Consider the following 25,210-nt stretch of genomic DNA (forward strand, 5'->3'; position numbering starts at 1 on the left):
AAATGATGGTGTGATTTCTGCTTTACATACTTTCTTTTGATGTAATTGAAATTATTTCCCACTTGTTTAGGAATGTGAAGTCTGGAATCAGCCCTTCTTTTGAAACATATTTTAAAGACAAGGTGCCATGATTTCCAGGACAAAAAAAAAATCTTATTAATTCATAGCCTTCTTTCTTGAGGATGTACCTAAATCCATTAAACACCTAGATTAAACATTTTAAATGAGGGCTGTACAAGTGTTTATACCAACAAGTTCATTTTTTCACACCCTGAGTCATTCTTGCTCTAGTTTTTTTCCTCTTATTTTAGTTTATCTTCCAAATATATATATACACACATATATATGTGTGTGTGTGTATATATATATATATGGCTTTATTGCCAATATCTACCTTCAGATATGCCTCCTCTGGATTTAGTTTGCTTAGGGCTTGTCATGTCTGACATTAGTGTTCTGACCCACATTCTCCTTTTCTTTGTCAAAAATGACTTCTATGTCTATCCTAAGAAATTGGATAGTTAAAAATTATGAAAGTGCTTCTTTTCCCTGCTTAAAAGCCCTTGGGTCACTAGAATTCCTTTAAAGTCCCAATCATAAAACTCAACTATATTATACCCCTAAACACTTACTAAACTCACAGCTACACATCTTTTCTTACTTTTAAGTTAAGGTCAGGAGGGGGCGAACTGCAAAGAACATGAATATATAAGAAAAGACACAAGCATCCCCAATCTATGTAAACCAGGAGAAGTCTGTGGTACAGGTGTCTTCCTTGCTCTTGACAGAGTAACTCAGAATATAGGAGTGTGCTGTCAAATGATTTACTGGGTATACAATTAGGATACCTAAAACTAGCCCCTCCACAAGCCAGGATGACATGTGGGACTTCATTTAATTATCTCACTAAGTGTATTCCTTGTTTTAGAATTCAGTGAATGAAAGAGAGTTTCTTTCCTTGGCATGCTGGCTTCAACAATATTTGTCCTGTCCTTACTGCACAGTCAATCTACATGAAACAAAGGCCTCAGTTTCTTTTCTGATCAATTCAGCCTGGTGCTTGGAAGCAAATGTCCCAACCAAAAATATAAATTTAAGAAGTACATATTTAATTTTACTGTCCTCTGAAGAAAGAAATTTCTTTTACCAGCCTCTCCAGGCCAGCTGGCCAAAAGGATCTCTCAGATAGGGACCCTGATCACAGCTAGGACTTGGGGTCTGTGAGGACATAATTTACTCAGATTTACCTAAATTATCGTCCCCACCAATGTGCAACATCCAAAGACTTAGAAAATGTAAAAAAGAGTGGGTATCTTAATTCACTGCATTTAATTTATCAAACAAATATCAATTGGTAGTAAACAAGTTACGGGCAATGTTTTATTTCATTTTTTCCATCAGTACTTTGAAAACTCAGTGTAAATTCTCCATTCAGATGGGTCAGAAATTTAGACATGTTTCCTTCTAAGAGCAATGTTGGTGCCTTCTGTTTTTGTGCATAACTATGCATGGTATTTCCTATTTCAGCCATATTTTCAGAAGACAGAAACACCACGGAGCCTGTTCATAAGGTTAAAAATATCCCATCCATTTTCAACACTCCAGAGCCAACAACAATGCAAGAACCTTTGGTGGGCAGCCAAAAGAGAAAAGCAAGGAAAACCAAGATTACACACCTTGTCAGGACAGCAGATGGCCGGGTATCACCAGCAGGAGGTACTTTGGGTAAGAAGAGAGAGCTTTAGACCAGAGGCATCCAATTTTTTGGTTTCCCTGGGCCACATTGGAAGAAGAATTGTCTTGGGCCACAAATAAAATACACTAACAATAGCCAATGAGCTAAACAAACAAACAAAACAAAAAAGAACAGGTCAGGCGCGATGGCTCACGCCTGTAATCCCAACACTTTGGGAGGTCGAGGCGGGTGGATCACGAGGTCAGGAGATCGAGACCATCCTGGCTAACACAGTGAAATCCCATCTCTACTAAAAATACAAAAAATTAGCTGGGCATGGTGACGTGCACCTGTAGTCCCAGCTACTCGGGAGGCTGAGGCAGGATAATGGTGTGAACCTGTGGTTGGAGGTTACAGTGAACCGAGTTCGCACCACTGCACTCCAGCCTGGGTGACAGAGTGAGACTCTGTCTCAAAACAACAACAAAAAAAAAAAAAACGCAAAAAAATCTCAGAATGTTTTAAGAAAGTTTACAAATTTGTGTTGGGCTGCATTCAAAGCTGTCCCAGGCCACATGCAGCCTTCAGGCCATGGGTTGGACAAGCTTGCTTTAGACAGAGATAACTAGAGCAAGCAGGTGACCACCATGTCAGCAAATGACTGTAAGCAACTGTGGTTCCTGCTGAAAAATGAGTGTATTCTGCACCTTTCTACAGACCTCCAAACATGTTTTATTCCATGTTTAAAATCATAGCTAGTTTTCCAAGAGCATATCTGAATTCCTAGAAAAGAAAGATAGTTTTTAGGACTGTCATCTTCCCTTTATCTTTCTCAATGTGCACAAAGCAGTCTTAATTCCAGGAGATCCTGGACTTTTAAAGATACTAAATGAATCAGTATTTCACCATGATCTGCTATTCGGGTCACTACAAGCCAGATTACCAGGCATTCAAACCAGTAGATTAAGTTTAAGATGCATCCAACATCCACTTCCTATATAACTGGTTCAGACCATGCAGGGAGCCTGAGAATGCTTCTGGATTTCTGATTTAATTCAACCAACTGGTGAATTTCTCCATTGTCAATCATGGCCTGTGGTCTGTTTGCTATTCCTGGTAGCATCTTTGGCAATAGAATGACATGACCTGAGGAGCCCAAGGTAAGGGGTGTGGCCAGTGAATGATACTGAGACGCCCCCCAGCCCCAAAATCTTGGAGTGCTATACCAGCTAGGTACTAGTGGCCTTGGCTGTTGCCTTTCTGCCTCTCAGTACTTCCACAGTTTTATTTTATGTGATTTGGGTTAATCTAGGTGTTAATAGAGGTGAACTGTTTGCCTAGTTAGAGGACAGTTCATGAATTCTGTGCACCTTTTTGTGTGTTTTGAATATATAGATTGTTAGAAACAGAGTAGATTAAAGGCCCTGATTTTGCCCTGTCATATAAGAGAAAAAAATCAAAGAGGTGGAAGTTTTTGTTTGAGTACATTCAATACAATAGAAGTAGAATGAGGACTAAAACCTAGATGTCCTGATGTTTAGCCCAGTAGGCCCCTCCCTCCTTTTCTGTCCAATCTGAGTTCTGTTTTGTGACTTTCATTTTGTAGATTGTTATATCCTCATTTGTTTCACTTGGAGGAGGAGTGAAAAAAGATGAGAAACACTCCTGTTTACATAGAAAAGTGTCATACCACTTTTGTGTCCTAATAGATAATATTTAAAGCTTTTATCGGTCATTTTCTATATTTACAATTTTTTTAAACTATGATAAAAATTTCCCTTCTCTATAATGGCTACATAATAAAGAGAGTATACTCATTATAGCAGGCATCCTTGCACAGCATTTCATCCACTTCTTTGTAAATACCAGAGGGTTTTGTCTTCTCTCCGGTAGATCTTTAAGCAAAATAACAACTTGGGCTCTCATTAGAACTGGTTAATGTGATGTATAGGCCATCCTAAGTGTTGGTATCACAGCATACCCAATGTCCAGGTTGCCATAGTAGGGCATGCTACAGCTTCATGAGAAATGTTTAGTCAGTTGGGTTTTTAAGGGCTCTTTTACAGCATCTACAGGCCCCTCTACAGAAGTCCCTTGGGTTTTATTTTAGCCGAGGTTCATTTTTCCTTCTCACTCCAAGGCTGACCCATTCTTTGACCTCCGATAAAACACAGCTTCTCTTCAGCTCAGCCTCAGGGCACAGTGCCGTCCATAGTTGCAATTGAGCTTAATAAAAGAGCTTTGTTACCGAGGAGAAGAGATTCTGTACAAGCCTTAATATTCGATGGATAGCAAAAGTGAACAGTAGAGAACGTTAGCTCTTTTCACGTTGACCGGCATGGCGTTTTCTATGTCTCTTCTCTGGAGAGAACAGAGTGATCCTCTCATGATGAATTTCTGTTTTGTTACAGATGACAAACCAAAGGAACAACTGCAGAGGAGTCTCCCTAAAGCAACCGAGACAGACTGCAATGACGAATCCTCACACAACACCGAGGTCGAGGAGACACGGAGCAGTACTCCAGAAATGCCTGCTGTGTCTGCGTTCTTTAGCCTCGCTGCACTGGCTGAAGTGGCAGCCATGGAAAACGTGCACAGGTTAGTCATGGAACATGGAAGGAGAAAGCAACATGGAAACCAGATCAACCTCTTTGATGTGGTTTGTGACGTTTTTTACAGGGCATTGGAGTTCAAACTTGGTTCAAGAGCACTATTGGTTATATGAGGTATTACCAAAGTATATATGCTAATTAGCAGTGTGGGAAAATACCAGGGAATAGAGTCTGCCAAGTATTTTATTTTGAATATATTATCCTGTGGCTAAACTTCATTTCCATAAAAAGCCTGGGAGCAGGGAAGCAGTATTATCTGACCAGTGAGCTTTGGAGTCTCATTGCAGACTGAGGTTTGAGTCCTAGCTCCATCACCTGCAAACCAAAAGATCTTGACCAAGATTATTAACCTCTCTACGCTTGGTTTTTTCCTCTAAAAAAGCAGGGGCAGGTGGCACACATTTCATAGAGATGCTATGTGGGGTAACTCTAGCATCCCAGTGCTGGTGTGTGGAACACCCCTTATTGGTGATGGTGTTGGTGCCATCACCAGCCATCAGAAGACAGTGCAGTTCAGGGGAAAGAGCATCTTGGGACCTGACTCATGGCAGCCAGAGGCCTGGATTTTGCTTCAACTCTTCTGTGATTTCCTATAAAGTAACTTTTTTCTCTGGACTTTAGTTTCTCACTTTACATTGAGCATAATGATATCCCCAAAGAATTACGAAGTTGTAAGCATCAGACGAGCTCATAGATGTGAAAACCTTTTGAACTCAGCGAAGCCCCACAGGAAGTATATTAAGTTCTAAGTGTATAATTGGGTATTCTGCTACTTAATGGATCCTTTGGGAAGGCAAAAAAGCCTATTGTAAATTCAGGTATTTTATATTCCTATTCAAAGTGGATTACCCATGGATGAGCTGCTTTCTTAGACTTTCAGTCTTCAGTACAAAAGAGCTCGCAACCCAGTGCAGCTGGTGTAGCCAGCTATAGGCCCCATGCTCCTTTTTCACATCCAGATAAACCTGGAGTCCCTGACGTGAGCTTAGTTTGCTTCTTGCTATTTATCTGTCATATTACAGTTTGAGTACTTCCTCGCATATAGCCTCTAGATATTTCCAAGAAGTCAAATTCCTTTTTATGTGTACACTGCAAGTTCCTAATAGCAAGTGAATGCTGACAGACATTGTTAAAATTCACTAAGGTCTCTGAGGGAGACAATGCACAGATACTACTCCACTCGTGGAGTTGTACAGTCAAGAATAGAGGACAGGCCGGGCTTGGTGGCTCACGCCTGTAAATTCCAGCACTTTGGGAGGCCAAGGCGGGCGGATCACCTGAGGTCAGGAGCTCAAGACCAGCCTGACCAACATGGAGAAACCCCGTCTCTACTAAAAATATAAAACAATTAGCCAGGCGTGGTGGTGCATGCCTGTAATCCCAGCTACTCGGGAGGCTGAGGCAGAATTGCTTGAACCTGGGAGGCAGAGGTTGTGGTGAGCCGAGATCACGCCATTGCACTCCAGCCTGGGCAAAAAGAACAAAACACCTGTCTCAAAAAAAAAAAAAAAAAAAAGTAGAGGACAAACACATACACATTCAGTGAGAACTTAAAATATCTGCCTGAATGTTATTAAGTGTCTCTGTGAATTGTGGAAATAAGAGGGAATCCTTAAGAATGGAGTGGGGGATAATAATTCAGGGGTTGGAAAGGCTACCACATAAGCATCTTGGCTGCTGCCTGCATTCTAAGCATGGTCACACCGTTGCTCTGTTAACCAGCCCTCCATGTTTCCCAATTTGCATTAGCAGAAAGCCATAGCAAACCCTTCCAATCTCATTGTCCCCGCCCTCCACACTCTCTACCCTGCAGTTGTGTGGAATCACTTACCCCTTTCCAGATACGCCAAGCTCTTGCCTTGTACATCCTCTGATCAGGTCAACTGCTCTCCTCCTCCCCACCCTAGTCCCCGGTCCTCTTCTCTCAGTCCTCCTGATGCCCTAGGCTGTGTGCTTCTTGTTGCTCCTGCGTGCTGTACTCACGCCTCTCTCAGACCACATTGGGATGTATTGATTTGTCGATGCTTCTGTCTACTTTCAGTATGTTTTGAAAGCAAAACAGTGGTTTTATTCTCTGTGTTACCAGCTTGCTGAGTTCCTGTTACAACAATTGATAAGTGAACAAATAAGTGGGTGAATGAATAAATGAGATAGTCTCTGAAGTATAACTGCCTAAGTTAGATAGCAGGTATAGAAAAATAATGTGAGTAAAGGTTCTTTCTTTTTTTTTAACCTTCCATTAGAAAGAATGGTAATGATTACTAGAATTTTACCATCAACCTAATAAATGGTTAGCGTTCTTAATAAGTAGAAGGACAGATCACCCTGGAGAGTCTTAGCTGTAACTTGAGCCCTTACCTGTTAAAGCAGATCTACCCCCAGGCTTCTACCTGTAGGCTTACTGTAATTGAACCTGGGTTGCATACCAATGAATTAAGCATTACTTCAGCATCAACTGGGTTCATAGTTTAAAGGGTGGCCCATGGAGTTAGGGGTGGAAATATATTACCTGCACTCATGCCATGAAAAAATCTAACATTAGGTTCAGAAACCTAACTTAGACAGTTTTACAAAATGCACAAAATAGAGAATTGTAGCAAACCTTTGTGAAGAGACCAGTTTATTTACTAGAAGTTAAATTAGCCCTCCCGAGTGAGCCTTTTTATTCCCATTTTAATGACTGTTAATTAACTTGCCAAGAGCACACAGCCAATTTGTGCCCAAGTCAAGATTTGAACTCCATATCTCACGTACTGCCAAAGGAAAGCTTCAGTCATGTCAGAGAAAATCATGAAGAATCTCACCTGACCCTTCCTCTGGGAGCTAGAATCATCAGTTGCAGCACGTCGTGCTCTCCCACTGTGATTCTGACTTCTTTCCTTTTTCCATTGATTTAGCTGGACTCTCACCCCAATTTCTCTCTCTTTCTTGCCATCTTTTTTTACATTGCACTTTTCGTCTTTTACTTTTGTTTCTTTTCCTTTTTTAATACTTATTAAAATTCTTTTGGATCTTTTAATATCTTAAAAGTAAAAAGTAGCATTTTAATTTCATCTTTCTTGAACAAAGAGCTGAACATATTGAACAGGTGGTATCTATAACATCCACATGTGAATAGCTTAATCCAGAGGTTTGATTCTAAAATGTTTTGCTTTTCTAAAATCCTAAATATCTTGGGCTATTAAGTGATCATTTCATTCTGAAACCCCCAAATGTTGTCATTTGTCTACATTATTTTTCTTTTTTGTGCATCAAGAGAAACTTGAGTGTAGTTATAGAGCAGGCATAAGCTAAATCTTGAAATAGCTCCTTTTGTTCTGTGTACTCTGAAGAAGATACGATATTGAAAGGTCAACCCAATGAAAACATTGCTGATACATCACATATTTTCAGTGCAGTGTTAGGCACTACAGACCATTGTAGGTTGCAGAGCAGCGAGTGTGCATTTTCTAGGATTGGTAGGCCTGTTGGAAAATGTCAAGGAAGTGCCCAGTCCTCTCTTTTTAGAATGAGAAGCTCTGTAGAAATTACCAAGAATTTTGGATAGTTTTCTCATAACCATGAAGTAAATTATATTTTTACTACTAATTATACAAAAGCTGAATGAAAAATCAGCTATGTTTGGCCTAGGTTCTATCCAAATGATGGAAATTTCCATGAATTTTCTAGTCCTGTCTGGAGTTCTCCCTCCATGTGTGTTGATTTTGGCCCAACTAGGGTAGATTTTGTTAAAATCTAAAATCCAGCATCAGTACTTGTTTTCTTCCTCTAAACACTCTCTGTCCATGTGCATGTGAGTTCAGAGAGTTTTATTGTTTATTGTTTCTTCATTAATTTTTTTTTTTTGAGTCACAGTCCATCTCTGCTTCTCTTCCAGACTCATTGCTTTTATTATCACTATATTACCTAAAGGTTACAAATTACTATAGGAGAACTTTCCCTTCAGGCAAGTCAAGAAAAGGAATGTGTCATTTTTAATATCAATGGATCAACAGGGAAGTTATTGTCCCAGAACCCCAGTCCTTGATTGAAATTTTCCCACTTCTTAAAGAGTTGCCCCAAATCTGTTTTTAAATTTCATCTCTTCCAAATGGAAGTGGTTAGTTGTTTGAGGTCAGAGGATATGCTGTTGAGTTGTATGAGGGGAATTCAGATATGAAATCTTGGGAAGGGAGACAGAATGGGAAGGAGGAAGGGGAAAAAAAATAAGGAAAGGGACAGAAAAGAAAAAACTCTAAAGCAAAAACAGTTTTCATCAAATGACGTAAGTAACAGCAGTAACTGTTAAACAAGATATTGGAACATATCTGTTATTCATCGTCCTCTCCTGTCTCTAATAACATATGCTGAATAAGTGACTGTTTTCTTCCTTTTATTTTACAGAGGTCAGAGGTCAACTCCGCTCACCCATGATGGACAGCCAAAAGAAATGCCACAGGCTCCTGTACTTATTTCCTGCGCTGACCAGTGAAGCGCCCTTTCATTGTAAAACATTGTGCTTTACCTACTATCCTAGCCTTGTCTTTACCGAGGGATGCTAGTGAGTCCAAGTGGTGGAAAATATAGACTGCAAACAAGTGCTTGTTGCCCCACACGGCCCAGATTCACTTGAAGCAGAAGTTAGCATCCTGGGCCACTTTGTTCTCTCACAACCCAGAATATTTGAGGGTAAGGTTATCTGTCTGATATTGAGCAGAAACAGAATGGTCCTGGAGCTTTGCTTTCTATTGAAGGCTTTTGACGGTAATAGGTGGTAACTTGGTAAAAGGCTGCCTTTACTGTAGCTCATCCAGCATCTCTTTTACCAACCAGAGAGTGTGAAACTAGTTTCATATATTACCTAGTTATTCTTTCAAAACAAAACAAAACAAAAAAACAAAAACTGACGCACTGCACTAGTTATTATTAGATATTCTTAGTCTTTTTTGTACATGGAGATTTAAGTTCTAAGATGGTTTATATAATAGGTTATACCTACATTTATATTGTAGAATAAATATTAAAAAGCCTGTTCCAGAGACTCCCAAGCAGCCTGGGCAGGCAGATGTACCATTGTTAGTGGTGTATGCTCGGCCTCGTGGTCCATATATTCTGCACTTTTATATTTGCCACCAGAATGGTAGTTTGCTGGCAAAAAAAAAAAAAAAAAAGAGAGAGAGAGAGAGAGAAAATTACAACTCTTACAATCTGAATTTTTTTCTTAGCCTTGAGTGACCAAGAAGAATTTGCTTGAGGCAAATTGTGGCAAATATTTTCCCAGACAGGGGAAGAGTCCTGCAGATTACAGATTACTGATGTTTTCATGCCTTGAGGATTCTTTTATTTTTACACAGGGGTCTAGGTGACCAATGGATTGTTCATACAAACAAAAAAAAAAAGACAAAAATATTATTCAGAAGTGACCTTAGTATTACTTCACTATTCTAAACACATTGAAGACACTTACTTCATGTGGACTTGGAACTACAGACCTTTTACATCCATCACAGATTGACTGGACGGGTTGCAATTGCTATGCACAGCCTAATTGGCACTGCAGGTTTTTAGAGCCATTTTGAGTTTGTGTTGTTTAGGAGGTATTGAGTCAATGATGAGGGAGGTATGCCTGACCAGAGTGGGACTCTCAGTCATAGATCCACCTGCAAGTCTCTGTTTCCTTTTTGTGTTTTGTTGCTTTTGAACATAAAACCAACGATACATACGCCAGCGCCAAGTGGATTAACTGGCTTAGAACATTCAACATATTGACTTAACCACCTGACGTTCACAGTGTCTTGTTTCCTAGCAACAGATGCAAAGTGATAAATCAAAATTAGTCTGAGGCTACAGATTTTACAGGGTATTTGTTCTATAGCACAAAGTATTTCCCCACTCTTGCGTCACAGCACAAACTACCAAATTTTAATTATTGGATTCCAGCAATAATTTTTAATGGTTTTCAAACTGGCGGAATTTTGACAGTGCTAGTTCGAGTTTGAAGCTTTTGAATTAGATCTCTAAATGGTGACAGTTTACATGGTTTTATCTAGCTTTCTTATTTATACTTGACTGAATTGTAATGATTTTTTTTCTAATTGTAATTTGACTTAATAGCCATACAAAAAATGACTCTATTCATACTAGGCTTAGCTTCTCATGGTTGTAGATATTACTTCAGTTCCGGTGCTGGAAAATATGTACAACATACTAACAGGATTGAAAAAAATATAGAGGTTTTTCGTCTTTTTTTTTTTCCAAAGCAGGTAAAGAGGGTAGCAAAGCATCGGAATGATTACTCAAAAATGCATATTCCTGGTGGGGATGGAGGAAGAAGGAATTAGTTAAAGGTTAATCAGAAGTTACAGCTTAACCGCATTCATATAGGAATAAATCAAGTGAGCAGTTCCAGACTTTAGCATAATATTTTTACTATGATGCTGTTTTATTAATATTTTCTAAATTTCAAAACAAAAAGTGAATGTTGGAAATTGCTGGGTCCCGATGTTGGTGGCTGTTGGAGTTTTGGACCACTCGCTAGCAGTGATTTGAAGATTATAATTAGCTAAAATCCAAAACAAAAAACCAACAACAAAAATTGTACGGTGCAGAACATGCACCTTGACAATGGTACTTGTTATTCTATAGAACATGTTAGAATAGATCTATTTTTGCCAGAGCACCCTCCTTCAGTCCTCCAATTACATTTCACTAGAGTTCCTTAAGAGACTGCTGTATATTCATGGGACCTTTTTTAAAAAAAAAAAGCAAAACAAAAGATTACTTTTTTCTATGTGATTAATATCTTACTTGATCTGCTTTTCCTAAACCTCAGTGGCTTTTCCCTTAGGCAGGGTTGGGGGTGGGAGGGCAACTTACTGGAGATGACTGTTTTCAGATACTTTAAAACAAACCTTTTTGTAGAAATGCTTAATTTTTAAGCGGTTAGGCACCGAGAGTAGCAGAAATCCTGCAAAGCTTTATAGTTCCTTAGACTCACCTTGTCGATTCTCTGAGTAAAGTCTTGATTTCAGTAATTGTGCTTCTTGTGCCCTGAATCTGCTGGAGAGGAGTGTTGTTATTTTCTGGTAACAACATTTGTTAGCACAAATATTTCAGACCAATATGTAGTGCTCTCCTCCCCACCCCTCGTTATCATTTTCATTTCATTTCTCTCGTTCTTTTTATTTTGGAAAATCATATTGCTATAGTGTGTACTTTAATCTGCCAGCAGATACCATCTACACTAACATTTGTCCCACAGCATCCTCAAGAGAAGAAGTTGTTGCACCTTATATATATCTCAAGCAAACCAAAATATGATGCTCTTCTGCTTTGTTTTATTCTAAATTGTTGTATCATATCTTTCTGAAACCATTCTGAATTTAGTTGAAATTATCAATATTTATGCTTTTAACCTTAATTTCTGGATTCAAGCCTGTATATAAATCTTTTGAAAAAAAAAAAAAAATTGTCCTAGCCCTTCTCTGCGATGCTGGAAGTAGAAGATTTCGTCTCAGATGGAGACGCAGTACTGTTCCAGTTTTCTTTAGCCTTTTATTTATTTAGTTATTCTGGGTATTTCCTATGTAATTTTGAAGTGTGTAGAGTATATTATAGTAACTGAAGCTGCAGCTCTAAGAAGCTGAGTGAAAGAAAAAATACTGTAAGACATCCTTAAAGTTTTTATTTGTTTGGGTACTGTATATGAGATCAGGAAAAAGAGAAATGTCCCACAGCCACATTGGAAATACAGGTTCTTGTCCCCAAATTAGGTTAGTTCCCAGATTTTAGATCAAAACTGTTAATTCATTAAAACCCCTTTTAAAAGATAAATTCTACTGTTGTAATTCCGATAGTCATTTTCCCCACAAATATCAGAAATGTATTTATTTAATTCTGTCAGACGAGCTTTCTCCCGATGCCGTGTCCCAAAGCGTGTTAAAATAATTCCAACGTTAGCAGTGTGATTATACTTCCTGCCACTAAAATTGCTGGAGAAACAAAATAATGATGGAACACTATGAACAAAAAGGAGCATCTGAACTGGTCTGGTTATTTAGAATCCAATGTGTTCAAATCCTTTTGTTTTCTTATTAAGTCAGATGCTACTGTAAGTCAGATAAAATTTTTGTTTGCACTCTGCAGTCTTTGGCTCAATGTATGGAAATGTTTGCACCTATGTAAAGTCTCAAGCTAATTACACATTGCTACAGAACAGGAGTAAGCTGAAAACTGAATGCCATGTTTTGTTTATAAGGTGGGGAGGGGAGGGGAAATACCAAAAAGCTCTGTTCCAAGTTTGGCATTTGACATTAATGTGAAGCAGTGGGACCATGCTGCCTGCTAAAACTACTGTATGAATTGTAAGTGTTCTGAAGACGAGCAGCTGGAGGCTGGAGGATGGCATTCCACACAGCAAAGGAGAAGCACCACCACTTCGTCGGGGAAAAAGAAGGAAGTTGCGGGAGGCCTGGATCCATCATTTGTAAAGGGGATGTCGCGGGGTGTGATGCTGTTGAGGAGATTGACCTTCGATTGCACTGCTCCACAGAGCCCTCATGTAAGGCCAATCCTAATGGGCTACCTCGGCTTTAAAAGTTCATTTCAGTAAGTCCTGTTTCAAAAGTTTGTCCTTTTTTGCTTCTACCTTCAGTGCCACTATTTTCCACTGCAGTGTTTTGACTTCACAAACCGCCTCCTCCAGAGAGAACAATGTATTGCTGAAAATGGGCAGTAGAAGCAAATGCTATTGTTACATTTGACCTATAAAGTATTCAGAGTGACTGCTAGGTAGAAATTAAAACTTAGCTTTCCCAAATAGCTCCTTATTTTGCACCTTATAAAAAGTATACTAATTGTTAATTAGATGTTGCTTTTGTTTATACAAGCATTCCCAAAGAACTAGATTTGGATTTTGTTCTGAGTTTTGGATTTTTAAAAATTATCTGATTTAGATTGACTAACAGCATACTTACAATTTGAAAAGAAGCTGTTGTTCAGTTCATCTTACCAGATGTGTCTGGCGAAGTATTCAGGGTTTGATGGACTGCTTTGCTTTCGTTTGGAAGTGATAGCTAAGTTTATTATACTCTATATTAAACAACTTGGTTCATTTCACTGAGGACCTTATCTTCCTTATATTTCAGAACAAAGAAACAACAAGCATGAATAAAAAGACAAATGTATTTGACTTCCTCATAATCCCCATCTGTATGTGCTACCCTTTCCTTCAAATATATAAATGTGCATCTTTTTTAAAAAACAAAAAACAGAGGTTCCTCTTCTGGCCAAATTTGATCTATGGTGGTATGATTTATACTGTTAAACTGAGAGAGGAAACCTTGTGGTTGAAAATTCTGTGGCCGCTGTTTTCTTTTTGCAGTCAGCGGTCAAAACTGATCATGCCCTTAAATTGATTTTTATGCACAGAACTGGTTATTGTGAACATTACTACTCCCTCCAAAGATTTCCTGATAACTTGGGCCAGAGCTGGTTACTGAGTAACAAGGATCTAATTCAATGCCTCAAAACTCTTCCACCCACAATGCAAATCTTACCTCACAAGCGCTAACCTAAATCATAGAGACATGCATGTTCATGCATTAACACTGATTTTGCTCTGTGGCCCCCCAGATGGGTGGGCTCACGTCCCCTGACTCCTCACATGAGTGCCTCAGCTCTAAGAGCCGTGGAACGGGGGGTAGGGAAGGTTTGCCATCTGGAGCTCAGCAACTGGCTCAGCAATGTTTTTTCCATTTCATTAGCACTAAACAAGTCTCTTGTTCTCAGGAATTTGTCAGAAAAAGAATAAAATCACCTGAGACTCCACATACCAGATTATAAACTCTTCTCATAGGTTTGAATTGCTTACTCACATGTCATAAATTAACCACAGCTTCATTTGACCACCAGGTCTAAAGTCTGTTGACAGTTTCAGCATGACTGAATCGCTCATATGTTTTTTTTTTGTTGTTTTTTTTTTTTTTTTTTTTTTGCTTTCAGAAATTGGCTTGGTTCTCTTTAGCGTTGGTATAAACATGCCATGTAATAAATGATTTCCACTTAATGGTACAACAGAATTATTGCTTTCTTAGATGTATGTGTAGTAAAAGTCAATATACACATTTATATAATTTCTTTCTTCAAAATCTTATACCTAATTTGATATTTCTAAAAATTGCACATGTAAGTCATGTGTATAACATGCTAAAGTACTTTAACTGTGATCTTAAAACTGAATAAAAATATTTAATAAAACTTTGAAATATTTTAAAGATATTATTCAAATATATTTCTTTATGTTCACACTACTGGCCATAGAGTATGTGCCTTTAATGTACCATTTTCACTAAAAACAGTAGGAAAAATATTAATAAAAGTAAGATATTTCAACTATTTAGAACATCGAATGATGTGTCCCCCTAAACTGTGTTTGCCTGTGATTTGCCATTGCCTGGACAGCCTGGGTGGTTTTTCCCAAAAGTGCAGGGTGGTGACCAGCCCAGTAGAAGAGGATATGCTTCAATACGCCACTTGGGATGGACGCTTCTGGGGTGCCCTCCTGGGACAAGTGATCAGAACACACCATCTTTCCCTCAACTAGGACAAAACTGTGGAAGCGATTTCATTAAGAGTGTTACCTAAATATAAACTCACACCTCAGATTTGCTGAATACAATGTTTCTAAGTTTTTTTTTTTTTAATCCTTTGGAAACAATACTCATGCATGCACACAGTATAATTATCAACAAATAGGCTTTGCATTCAGACAGTTCTTCTACCCATTACCATTGGGTTTTTTTTAACCTCCCTGATTCAGATGTATTGATAGTGATGATACCTCCTCATACCATTGCTGTGGGGAAGGAAAGACAGTATATATGAAAATACTGTCATAGGGCCTGTAGCATAAATGCCCATTACATGGTAATTATTGATTGTATTATTTTAATTCCAACTCTAAGCATTTTTTAAGTACATTCAAAAGATATGATGAGTATAACTATTCAAGATAAACTTTGATGCTGTAGAGATAAGCTGTTTCAGGAGATTTGATGGTATGGAAAACTCAAAATAGGTAAAAATTTGCACCCATTAACTCATAACTTATATGTAGCACTATGTAAGATTTTTCTATAAAATTAGCCTGTCTATTGAATTATACGAGATACTCTAGCACACCTCCTTTCCATTGCTGAGAATAAGGGGGGTGTGTGTGTGTGTGTGAGAGAGAGAGAGAGAGAGAGAGACAGGGAACATGGGGACCATACCAAAGAGTAAAATTCTCTTGGGAAAAAAAGTGACAGGATATACATAAGTGTAGTTTTATGGTCCTATGTGTATTACACAATTGCACCCATCCTTTTGAATAGAACAGAAACCCTATTGCAAGGAAAAACAAAGTGGTTCTAATCAACAGCTAAAATTAATAATACTCCATTTCATACATATTTTAAAAGGATTTATACTAAAGATAAAATTATGGATCATAGTTTATAACCTTTTTACCTTTTTGAAATTAGAGGAATTTTCAAATACAGTATATGCAAAAGTAGAGAGGTATTTTGAACTCCATATGCACATAATCTAGCTTCAACAAATAACATTTTCCCACCTTCCTTTATCTGTGTCTGTTTTTTCCTCCACCTCTGTTTTTTCCCTTTTACCTACCCCAGAAGATAGGCATATCCCAGAAATATTTCATCCGAGAAAATTATCAGAGAAGCCTTTAAAAGTGAATTTTTTGGTACGCACAGATTTTAATTTTTTAAATATTTTCTCCTCATGATTCCAAAAATGTTGTCTAAAGCATAAAGGAACCCATGAACCCAGATTACAGAAGTGCTGAAGTGAAAGTCATCTGGAATTAGAAGACACTGTTCAGATTTGCTCTCTCTGTATTTACCCTTTTTTTGATCCACGGTGTCCCGAGAGACTTTCACCTTACTTCATCAAAGAGAGCCCTTCTCTATGGTGACTTTTTTTTAGGGGTTGTGGGGAGGGTTGTTTATGATTCTTTTTTCCCCAGATGACCTAATGACTCAAAAGGCCCAAAGGCTAAAACTTAGATTTGTGTCAACTGTATGTCCTTACACTTTTCCTTCCCACACTATTCCCACTGCATTTTTTTTCTCCCCTAGACTTGCAAGAGAAAAATCTGTTGGAGGGGTAGAGAGAATATTTTAGATGAGCCCAGGAAGGCAAGTTGCCAAAGGTTTTAAAAATCTGAAATGCTAGGTCAGTTGGCCCAAAATTAAAGCATGAAATGAAATCTCTTTCTGGAAGAGATAAAATGATAGTTTGGCTCACCCCACTTGGAGATTCCTTACCCTTTGGAATTTTACAAAAGGTCATTTTGTTGCAGGGTTGTATGTAGGAGAGTCAGAAGAGAAGAATGTGAGGATTGAAAGTCTCTTAAGGATGATAGAGGATGAAAGGGGAAAAGGGGAAGTTTATATAAAATAGGTTGTGGATATCTTATGTTTAGAAGTTAGAATGGTTTTAAAGCCAGCATGAAAATATGTCCAAGAAATACGGTCAAGTACAATGATTTTTTCCTGATCTTTTCTACTGTTGGGCATCATTATCTATGGTGCTTATAAAAGGCCAATTAAACTTCAGATAAAATTTATATCCTCCAGAAATCAACATATGAGGCCCTGAGAAAATATGTACAAGCAATATAAATATAATAGATACAAAAACAGGTAATGATTTGCCATATACTTTGAAGCATTTATTCAAATATATTTAATAGAAAAGCTAAATTTGTAGAATAAAAAAGTTTCTCCCAGGTCAAGATAGATAATCCTTGAGATAAATACTGGAAAAATTTAGACATTGTTTTATAAAATTTAATATTTTCAATTTTCCCATACCATATATCTTGGCTTGGGTATTTGGTAGCGTGTTAAAAATAAGTTTAAAAGCAATATTCTGCACATGAATCCTTGAATACCTTAAACCTTTTAATACATAGGATATGAAGTATTTAACACGTAAATGCTAGCCTCACCTGCATTAAAACCTGTATTGTATGTCAATCAAAATCAAAACTGTATTGTTAGAATAAAATTGCTTACAAACAGTTCTTCATTCCATTACTCTGTTTCAAAGCCCGTGAAAAGTTATTTCATCTCCCATGCTTTGACTTCAGAAGAGTTTTCTGTTACCCACAGCTCATATCGTGCACCCATAACAATAATCTGCATTGGATGTCTATTCTGTGCAAGTACCAAGAAGACAGTCTAGCAGGGGTTAGCGACAGTCTGTTGAAATGCAGTACAGATGAAGTTGGGGATCGAAGTCTGTCACGGGAAAATGACATAAGAGCTCATGAGAAACTCGATAATCTGCATTTTGAAGACATTAAGAAAAAAAATGGACACGTTACTGTTCTTTAAAATTTTATTTTTAAAGCTTTTTCTCACAGAAAAGATCTTAGCGCAAGGAAAAAAGGAACTGCTGAGACAAGGCCACAGAGCTCCAAGACTGACAAGTATGTGATCAGAGTCTTTGGGGGAGATCCATCATGCTATGTACATTTCCTTTCTGAGTGGCTTAGGATAGGGAGCATCTCACCCTGGCTGGTTCCAGGACTGATGTCACTGTGGGACTGGATAGTGCACCAGCTACAGCCTTGACATAGCCTAAGAATATTTGGAAACTAAGGTCAGGAAGTACAGCTCAAACATTTGGCCCAGGAAGGAGGTGGTTCTGTCGCCAGATAGTGTGATTCCCCAACTCTTCCTTCTCCCTGTGCCATACCCTTCTTTCCTCACCTTAGTTCTAGCTCTCACATACTGCTGAAATCTAATTTTTTTCAATCGTTGATTTTTTTTTTCTACAGTGATGGCACCCCGCGCCCACCAGAGCTATTTTAGATTTCCCTTTCTTTTTTACTTTTTTCTTCACTGAGAATAGCGGTAAGGTTTTTATGGCTGAGGGAATGACTCAAGAAATCCTTTGCTCTAGGAGGATTCCTGGAACAAAAAGGAGCTGCTATAAAGGGTTCTCATTTTTGATGTGTGCTGCCCCCACTTCGTTTTGGGTCTAAATTGGGCACGTGAGCCCTTGCTAATCCTTATCCTTAAAAAAAGGACTTTACTACAGAAGGCACCCATTCTTACAGGACTCTCTGGGATTACTTTTCCTTTGGGAGAAGGGAAAGTTTCGTTTCTACTTTTTAAACGTTCACCTTCGTGTGACCAAATCAAAATCCCCTTTTCTGGGATTGGTAGTTAAAGGAATTCTTTCTTCTAACTCTGAAAACATCTTTTAAAAAAAGCAAAACCATCTCTCTTAGGTATGCAAGCTGCACTGTAATTTATGTATGTATGCAGCAAAGTTTTAGAAATTTAGAGTTTAATTTAAAGTTCATCAGGCACCTGTCTGCGGCCCCTGAAGATTCAATCAATAAAATCTGTGTTACCAAAGGTTTAATTTGAACTTCCTCTCCCCACTTCTCAAAGATCTGACTTTAAGCGAGTTGGTGACATATGGAGCAACATTTCCTAAGCACCTAATGTGTACAGAGGACTGGCTGAGCAACAGGCAGGCTGCTTGTCTTCAGACACCTCCACATGCCCACCTGATACGGCACCTAAAATTCTAACCACAGTGCATAAGGGTTGACCCTAATAAGTATGCTACATTCCTCCTTGGGACACTGAAATTGGAATCAGACCAAGATATTTTCTTTTACATATGGACATTTATCCATGTGAATTACTTTTTTGGCTTCCTCTTTCACTCCCCTGCCCACACATCCAATATTCCGTATGTCTTCTTTTATTTTTATTTTTTATTTTTTATTTATTTATTTATTTATTTTTTGAGACAGAGTCTTGCTCTGTCGCTAGGCTGGAGTGCAGTGGCATGATTTCGGTTCACTGCAACCTCCACCTCCTGAGTTCACGAGATTCTCCAGCCTCAGCCTCCCCAGTAGCTGGGACTACAGGCGCGCGCCACCACACCCAGCTAGTTTTTGTATTTTTAGTAGAAACGGGATTTCACCATGTTGGCCAGGATAGTTTCCATCTCTTGACCTCGTGATCCGCCCCGCCTCAGCCTCCCAAAAGTGCTGGGATTACAGGCGTGAGCCACTGCGCCCAGCCCATATGTCTCCTTTCAAAACAAAACAGTTTTCTGGTCCGGGTGTGCACTTTTCCTTTTCCGAGTTGCCTTTGTGTGACATTCTAGCCTGCCACCGCCACCGCCTGCTCCTCAGCCAAAGTTCTATTTTAGATAGAATCCGTCTCAGCTTTTGAGCCTACTTCAGAGAGCAGCAACATCAGTAATTAGTGGTGGCAAGATGAAGCAAGTCATAAATTAACTGATGAATAATATTTGTCGGGGAATAGCAGGGCTTCACCCACATTCAAAGGGAAGGCAGAACCAACCAAGTGGCGAAATTCCACAGCAGACGGGACGCTGAGAGATACTCCAGTCACTCAGCAGAGAGCAGTTTTTCCCCCACAGTCCACCTTGCCCCGCTGAGGAGCACTAGCCAGTGTCATAATTCTCCAGGTTTTGGAACAGAGCCAGAGTTTCCAAGATTCAACTGCTGCAGATGAACAGCGCCACTCACACTTCCCAGTGCCTCATTTTTTGTCCTAGTCAATTTTATTTTGAGTTTAAAACTTTTTCACTTGAATGTTAACCTCATATTAGCTTTTCTTAATTGTACCTTCTAAACTTACAATGTACATACACACTTCCGGGTTTGAGCATCAGACACAAAGGCGATCCATTGTCATGTAAACAATGACCTTGTGTTGCCAGCACACAAAGGCTAAGAAACCGGCACTTGTCCCACCCCTTTGCCTCTGCTTTTTTTTTTTAAACACAGCTTTTTGTTGTTGTTGTTGTTTAGCACTTGTGTTGCACTAATTACTCCAGATGTTTATGCAGAATTATACGTGCTTCAGAGTCACTCAACAGACTGATCTACCTTTTCCATTTTTGAGAAAATCTGGGTTTTAGGCTGGGTGTGGTGGCTCAAAACTATAATTCCAGTGCTTTGGGAGGCTGAGGCTAGAACATCACTGGAGGCTAGGGATCCAAGACCAGCCTGGACAATAAAGCGACACGTCATCTCTACAAAAATTTTTAAAAATTAGCCAGGTGTGGTTGTATGTGCCTGTAGTTCTGGCTACTTGGGAAGTTGAGGCAGGAGGATTGCTTAAGCCCTGGAGTTTGAGGCTGCAGTGAGCCACGATCCTGCCACTGCACTCCAGCCTGGGTGACAAAGCAAGATCCTATCTCTAAAAAAGAAAAAAAACCTCAAAATAAAGGATATGGGTTTATCCCCTCCGTTGCTCATAAGCTGCTGGTTTTACTGAGCAATTGCTTCTATAAGGTTGGATAAACCTAACTGTTCACTTCTACAGAACCTCCTTTTCTTTATCCATGCCAGATATGTGTGACTCAGTTTGTAAATCATTTGAAGACAGTGTCTCCTCTCAACCTCCTTGCACTTCTTATACCAGAGCTGGAGAACTGTTTCTTAGGTATCATCAGAGGCTGAATGTCTGGCTTCTTCCCAGATCAATAGGTGCACTGTGGCCCTGCAACAAGGCCTCCAGGAAACCAGAGAGAAAGGAACTGCTAGGCAGCTTCACTTCATTTGTACATTCCACTTGGCTATGATTATCAGCCAGAGAATATTCTCCTGAGATGGCTGAGACCAGATCTATTTCAAACGACTTCGAAAGGACAATGCTCTCATCGCATACTTGAGAAAAATTGCCGGCTGCACAGAGGAAGGGAAGCGACATTCTGAAATGTGATAGTGAAGCATAACAGTAAAATGGAAACAATTTAAATGTATTACTGGACAAAAACCATTAGCCCAATGAACATAAATAACCTGACTGAAGAAGGTCACTGTTCCCAGATAACTTCTTGAGTTTGGTGGAAATTTCTCTCTTACTAGAAAACCATTGAGTGTCATTAGAGTGGTTTGCAACTGAAACATGTTATCAAGGAGTCAGATTTTTCCACTTGTGTAAACAACTCTATCGGAATTACTGTGTGACACTTTTGCAGGCAGGGAAGCCAATAACGACCTGGTATCACCAGAACCAGGCAATTTTGCTTTGAAAGAAGGGCTGTCAATTCCTGATTGTTCCTCTCAGATTATCCTTAGCAGATGCTGCCAAATACTTACTGACATCACCCACACCATTAACCATTCCGTGAAAGTCTTTGTATTGTTAACTCTGTTTTTATTTAATTCAGCAAAAACTAGAAGACAAATCTCTAGACTCTGGAAAGATGCAAAACTCAGAGACCCCAATGCTGCTTTAGGTTGGTGGATCCAAGTAGGTGGAGGTTGTGCATGGAAGATATCATTAGGATTATCCATAGTGCATCATCATCATAATTTCTTGCTACATTAGTAATACTCACACTGAAGAAGCTTATTCAGCGTCTCAATGGTCCATTAATTTCAGGGGTTGTTATCCTCCTGCTGAGACTCTGAAGGTGGTGATCAGCAGCCCCTAGTAAATGTGTTCACAACGGGGCCAAAATACAGTATGTCAGTTTGAGAGGTGAAGCCAGCTGGACTTCCTGGGTCGAGTGGGGACTTGGAGAACTTTTCTGTCTTACAAGGGGATTGTAAAATGCACCAATCAGCGTTCTGTAGCTAGCAAGAGGCTTATAAAATGCACCAGTTGGCACTCTGTAAAAACACCAATCAGTGCACTGTAGCTAGCAAGAGGTTTGTAAAATGCACCAATCAGTGCTCTGTAAAATGGACCAATCAGCACTCTGTAAAATGGACCAATCACCACTCTGTGAAATAGAACAATCAGTGCTCTGTAAAATGGACCAATCAGCAGGATTCTAAAAGTAACCAATCACGGGGAGGATTGAGAAAAGGGCATTCTGATAGGACAGAAACAGGACACCAGAGGGGACAAATAAGGAAATAAAAGCTGGCCACCCCAGCCAGCAGCAGCAACTGGCTGGGTTCCCCTCCACTCTGTGGAAGCTTTGTTCTTTCACCCTTCACAGTAAATCTTGCTGCTGCTCACTCTTTGGGTCTGTGCCATCTTTAAGAGCTGTGACACTCCACCAGGTGTGGTGTCTCACGCCTGTACTCCTAGCACTTTGGGAGGCAGAGGTGGGTGGATCACGAGGTCAGGAGATCAAGACCATCCTGGCTAACATGGTGAAACCCCATCTCTACTGAAAATACAAAAAATTAGCTGGGTGTGGTGGTGGGCACCTGTAGTCCCAGCTATTCCAAAGGCTGAGGCAAGAGAATGGCATGAACCTGGGAGGCGGAACTTGCAGTGAGCCGAGATCACGCCACTGCACTCCAGCCAGGGTGACAGAGGAGACTCAGCTCAAAAAAAAAAAAAAAAAGGCTGTAACACTCACCACAAAGGTCCGCGACTCAGCTCTTGAAGTCAGCAAGACCACGAACCCACTGGAAGGAACCAACTCCGGAGGCAAGTTCATAGGGTTTCATTTTTTTCTTGCTTTGGTATTGTTTGTTTTGTTTCTGCCAAAGGAGGAGAAGGAGTTTCCAGGACAATCACTTGGACTCTGAAAAAAATTTTTAAATTTCTTGGCTCAAGGTATCTGCCCCCAGTGGGGGCTGGAGGACAATCACTCCAGGATGGCGGCTAAACACTAGATGGAGAGCATCAGCCTCATGTAAGTGATAGGGGTGGGAGGACTGGGCACTCTGAAAATCAGGATCTTCCTTAATACAAACCCTCAGCCCAGCACAAGCAACAAATATACATTCCCCAGGAGTCAGTCAGGCTGGGAGGAGGGGAACTGGTTTGTACAGCTCTGCAGCAACTCGGTAGTGCAGTGCCAACATATCTCTAATGTGGCCATAATAACATCTAGCTCCACGGGTCATTTGGGGATGCTATATTACATTTGAACAAATTGTGTGAACTCTAAAATGCTATATACGAATATAATGGTTAAAAAATTAAAAAGCTTTAAGAGAATGAAAAGAGAAGCCATAGACTGGGAAAAAAATATATGTGCAAAACATGTATCTGATATAGCACTTGTACCCCAAATATACAAAGAAGTCTTAAAACTCAACAATTAGGAAACAATCCAATTAAAAAGTGGGCAAAAGATCTGAATAGACATCTCAGGAATGAGAATCTATAGATAATAAGTAAGTATATGAAAAGATACTCCACATGATATGTCATTAGGGACTTGTAAGTTACCACAACAATGAGATACCACTATGTCCCTATTAGAATGGCCCAAATCCCATACACTGATGATATCAAATGCTGGAGAGGATGTAGAACAACTGGAACTCTCATTCATTGCTAGTGGGAATGCAAAACACTACGGCCACTTTGGAACAATTTGGTTGTCTCTTACAAAGCTAAACATAGTCCTACCATACAATCCAGCAAATGTCCCTAGATATTTAGCCAAGTGAACAGAGACATATGTCCACACACAAAAAATCTGTGCATGAATGCTTACGGCAGCTTTTTTCATAATTGACAAAACTATAAGCAACCAAGATATTCTTCAAGAGGTGAATGAAGAAACAGTGATACATCCAGACAATTGAATGTTATGTGAGCTATCAAGACACAAAAAGACATGGAGGAATTTAAATGCATATTGCTAGATGAAAGAAGTCAATCTGAAAAGGCTGCATACTACATGCTTCAAACTACTGTATATGATATTCTGGGAAAAGCAAAACTATATAGACAGTAAAAGAATTGGTATTTGCCAGCGATTCAGGTTCAGGGAGGAGTAAATAGGTGAAGGACAGTGGATTTTTAGAGCAGAAAAACTATTCTGTGTGATACTATGATGGTGGGTACATAACATTATATATTTGTCAGGAAAAAAAAAAAAACCATACAGGCCAGCTGTGGTGGTTCACACCTGTAATCCCAGCACTTTGGGAGGCCAAGGAGGACAGATCGCTCGAGGCCAGGAGTTCAAGACCAGCCTGGCCAACATGGTGAAAACCCTTCTCTACTAAAAGTACAAAAAAATTAGCCGGGCATGGTGGTGCATGCCTGCAATCCCAGCTACTCAGGAGGCTGAGGCACAAATCGCTTAAACCCAGGAGGCAGAGGTTGCCGTGAGCCAAGATTGTGCCACTGTGCTCTGGCCTAGCAATAGAGCGACTGTGTCTCAAAACAAAAACAAAAACAGAAAAAAAGCACACACAGTGTGTGACACAAAAAGTGAACTCTCATGTAAACTATAGACTTTACTGAATAATAAGGTATCAATATTAGGTCACCAATTGTAAGACAAATGTTCCACACTAATGCAAGATGTTAATGATAGGGAAAGTTGGTGGGGGAGGTGGGAGGGAGTTGGAAAAAAGGAGGGGTATGTGGGTATTCTCTGTCCTCTCTGCTCAATTTTTCTGTAAATCTAAAAGTACTCTAAAAAATAAAGTCTATTAAGTCAACAAAAAAATTAGAAAGCCTCCTCCAAGTGTCTGCTCGAATATCACCAAAGAGGAACAGCTGCGCTGCTAAAAAGCCATGCTAATTTTCTCAATGCCCTCTTTTTGTTTAATAAAGTAGGTAAACTAAGTTTAAAAAAATGGCATTTTCCTCCTTTGGGCCTCAACAAGGCTTTATTCTCTACTTCGAAAGGAAAAAACAAATCACTGGTAAACTTGTTCTTTTCATGAAATGGTTCATATACCAAGAAAAAAAAAAAAAGGTAAACATGGTATCTAAATGAAAATGAAAGGAAATTAATGTCTCTGGAGGACAGTCATCATATTTTATACAGGTGCTCTAGCTTTGTTTGAGATATGAAATAATATATTCATAAGTATACTCATCAGAAAGTCCTGATGCAGTTCAAAAAGGAGGCAGTTGTGACTTGTGTTTGACTAAACTACTTCAGTGTTTCAGGTTTAGAAAAAAATGACTTACGAACTTTGCCACTATTAGGACACCCA

At 39.3% G+C, this 25,210-nt stretch overlaps 1 protein-coding gene across 4 annotated transcripts in view; it reads left to right on the forward strand.

Moving 5' to 3' along the window:
• Positions 1-13,522, forward strand: part of BBX (BBX, HMG-box containing) — a 273,186-nt gene extending 259,664 nt beyond the window's left edge. For all 4 annotated transcript variants that reach the window (XM_025375460.1, XM_025375461.1, XM_025375462.1 and 1 more), the window contains 3 exons: positions 1,528-1,725; positions 4,087-4,273; positions 8,671-13,522. In XM_025375460.1, coding sequence (XP_025231245.1) covers positions 1,528-1,725; positions 4,087-4,273; positions 8,671-8,758 — 473 coding nt within the window. In that variant the 3' untranslated portion in view covers positions 8,759-13,522. The remainder of the gene's footprint in view (positions 1-1,527; positions 1,726-4,086; positions 4,274-8,670) is intronic.
• Positions 13,523-25,210: the final 11,688 nt, after the last annotated feature.

The sequence above is a fragment of the Theropithecus gelada genome, chromosome 2 (assembly GCF_003255815.1).
Source record: "Theropithecus gelada isolate Dixy chromosome 2, Tgel_1.0, whole genome shotgun sequence".
Classification (NCBI taxonomy): domain Eukaryota; kingdom Metazoa; phylum Chordata; class Mammalia; order Primates; family Cercopithecidae; genus Theropithecus; species Theropithecus gelada.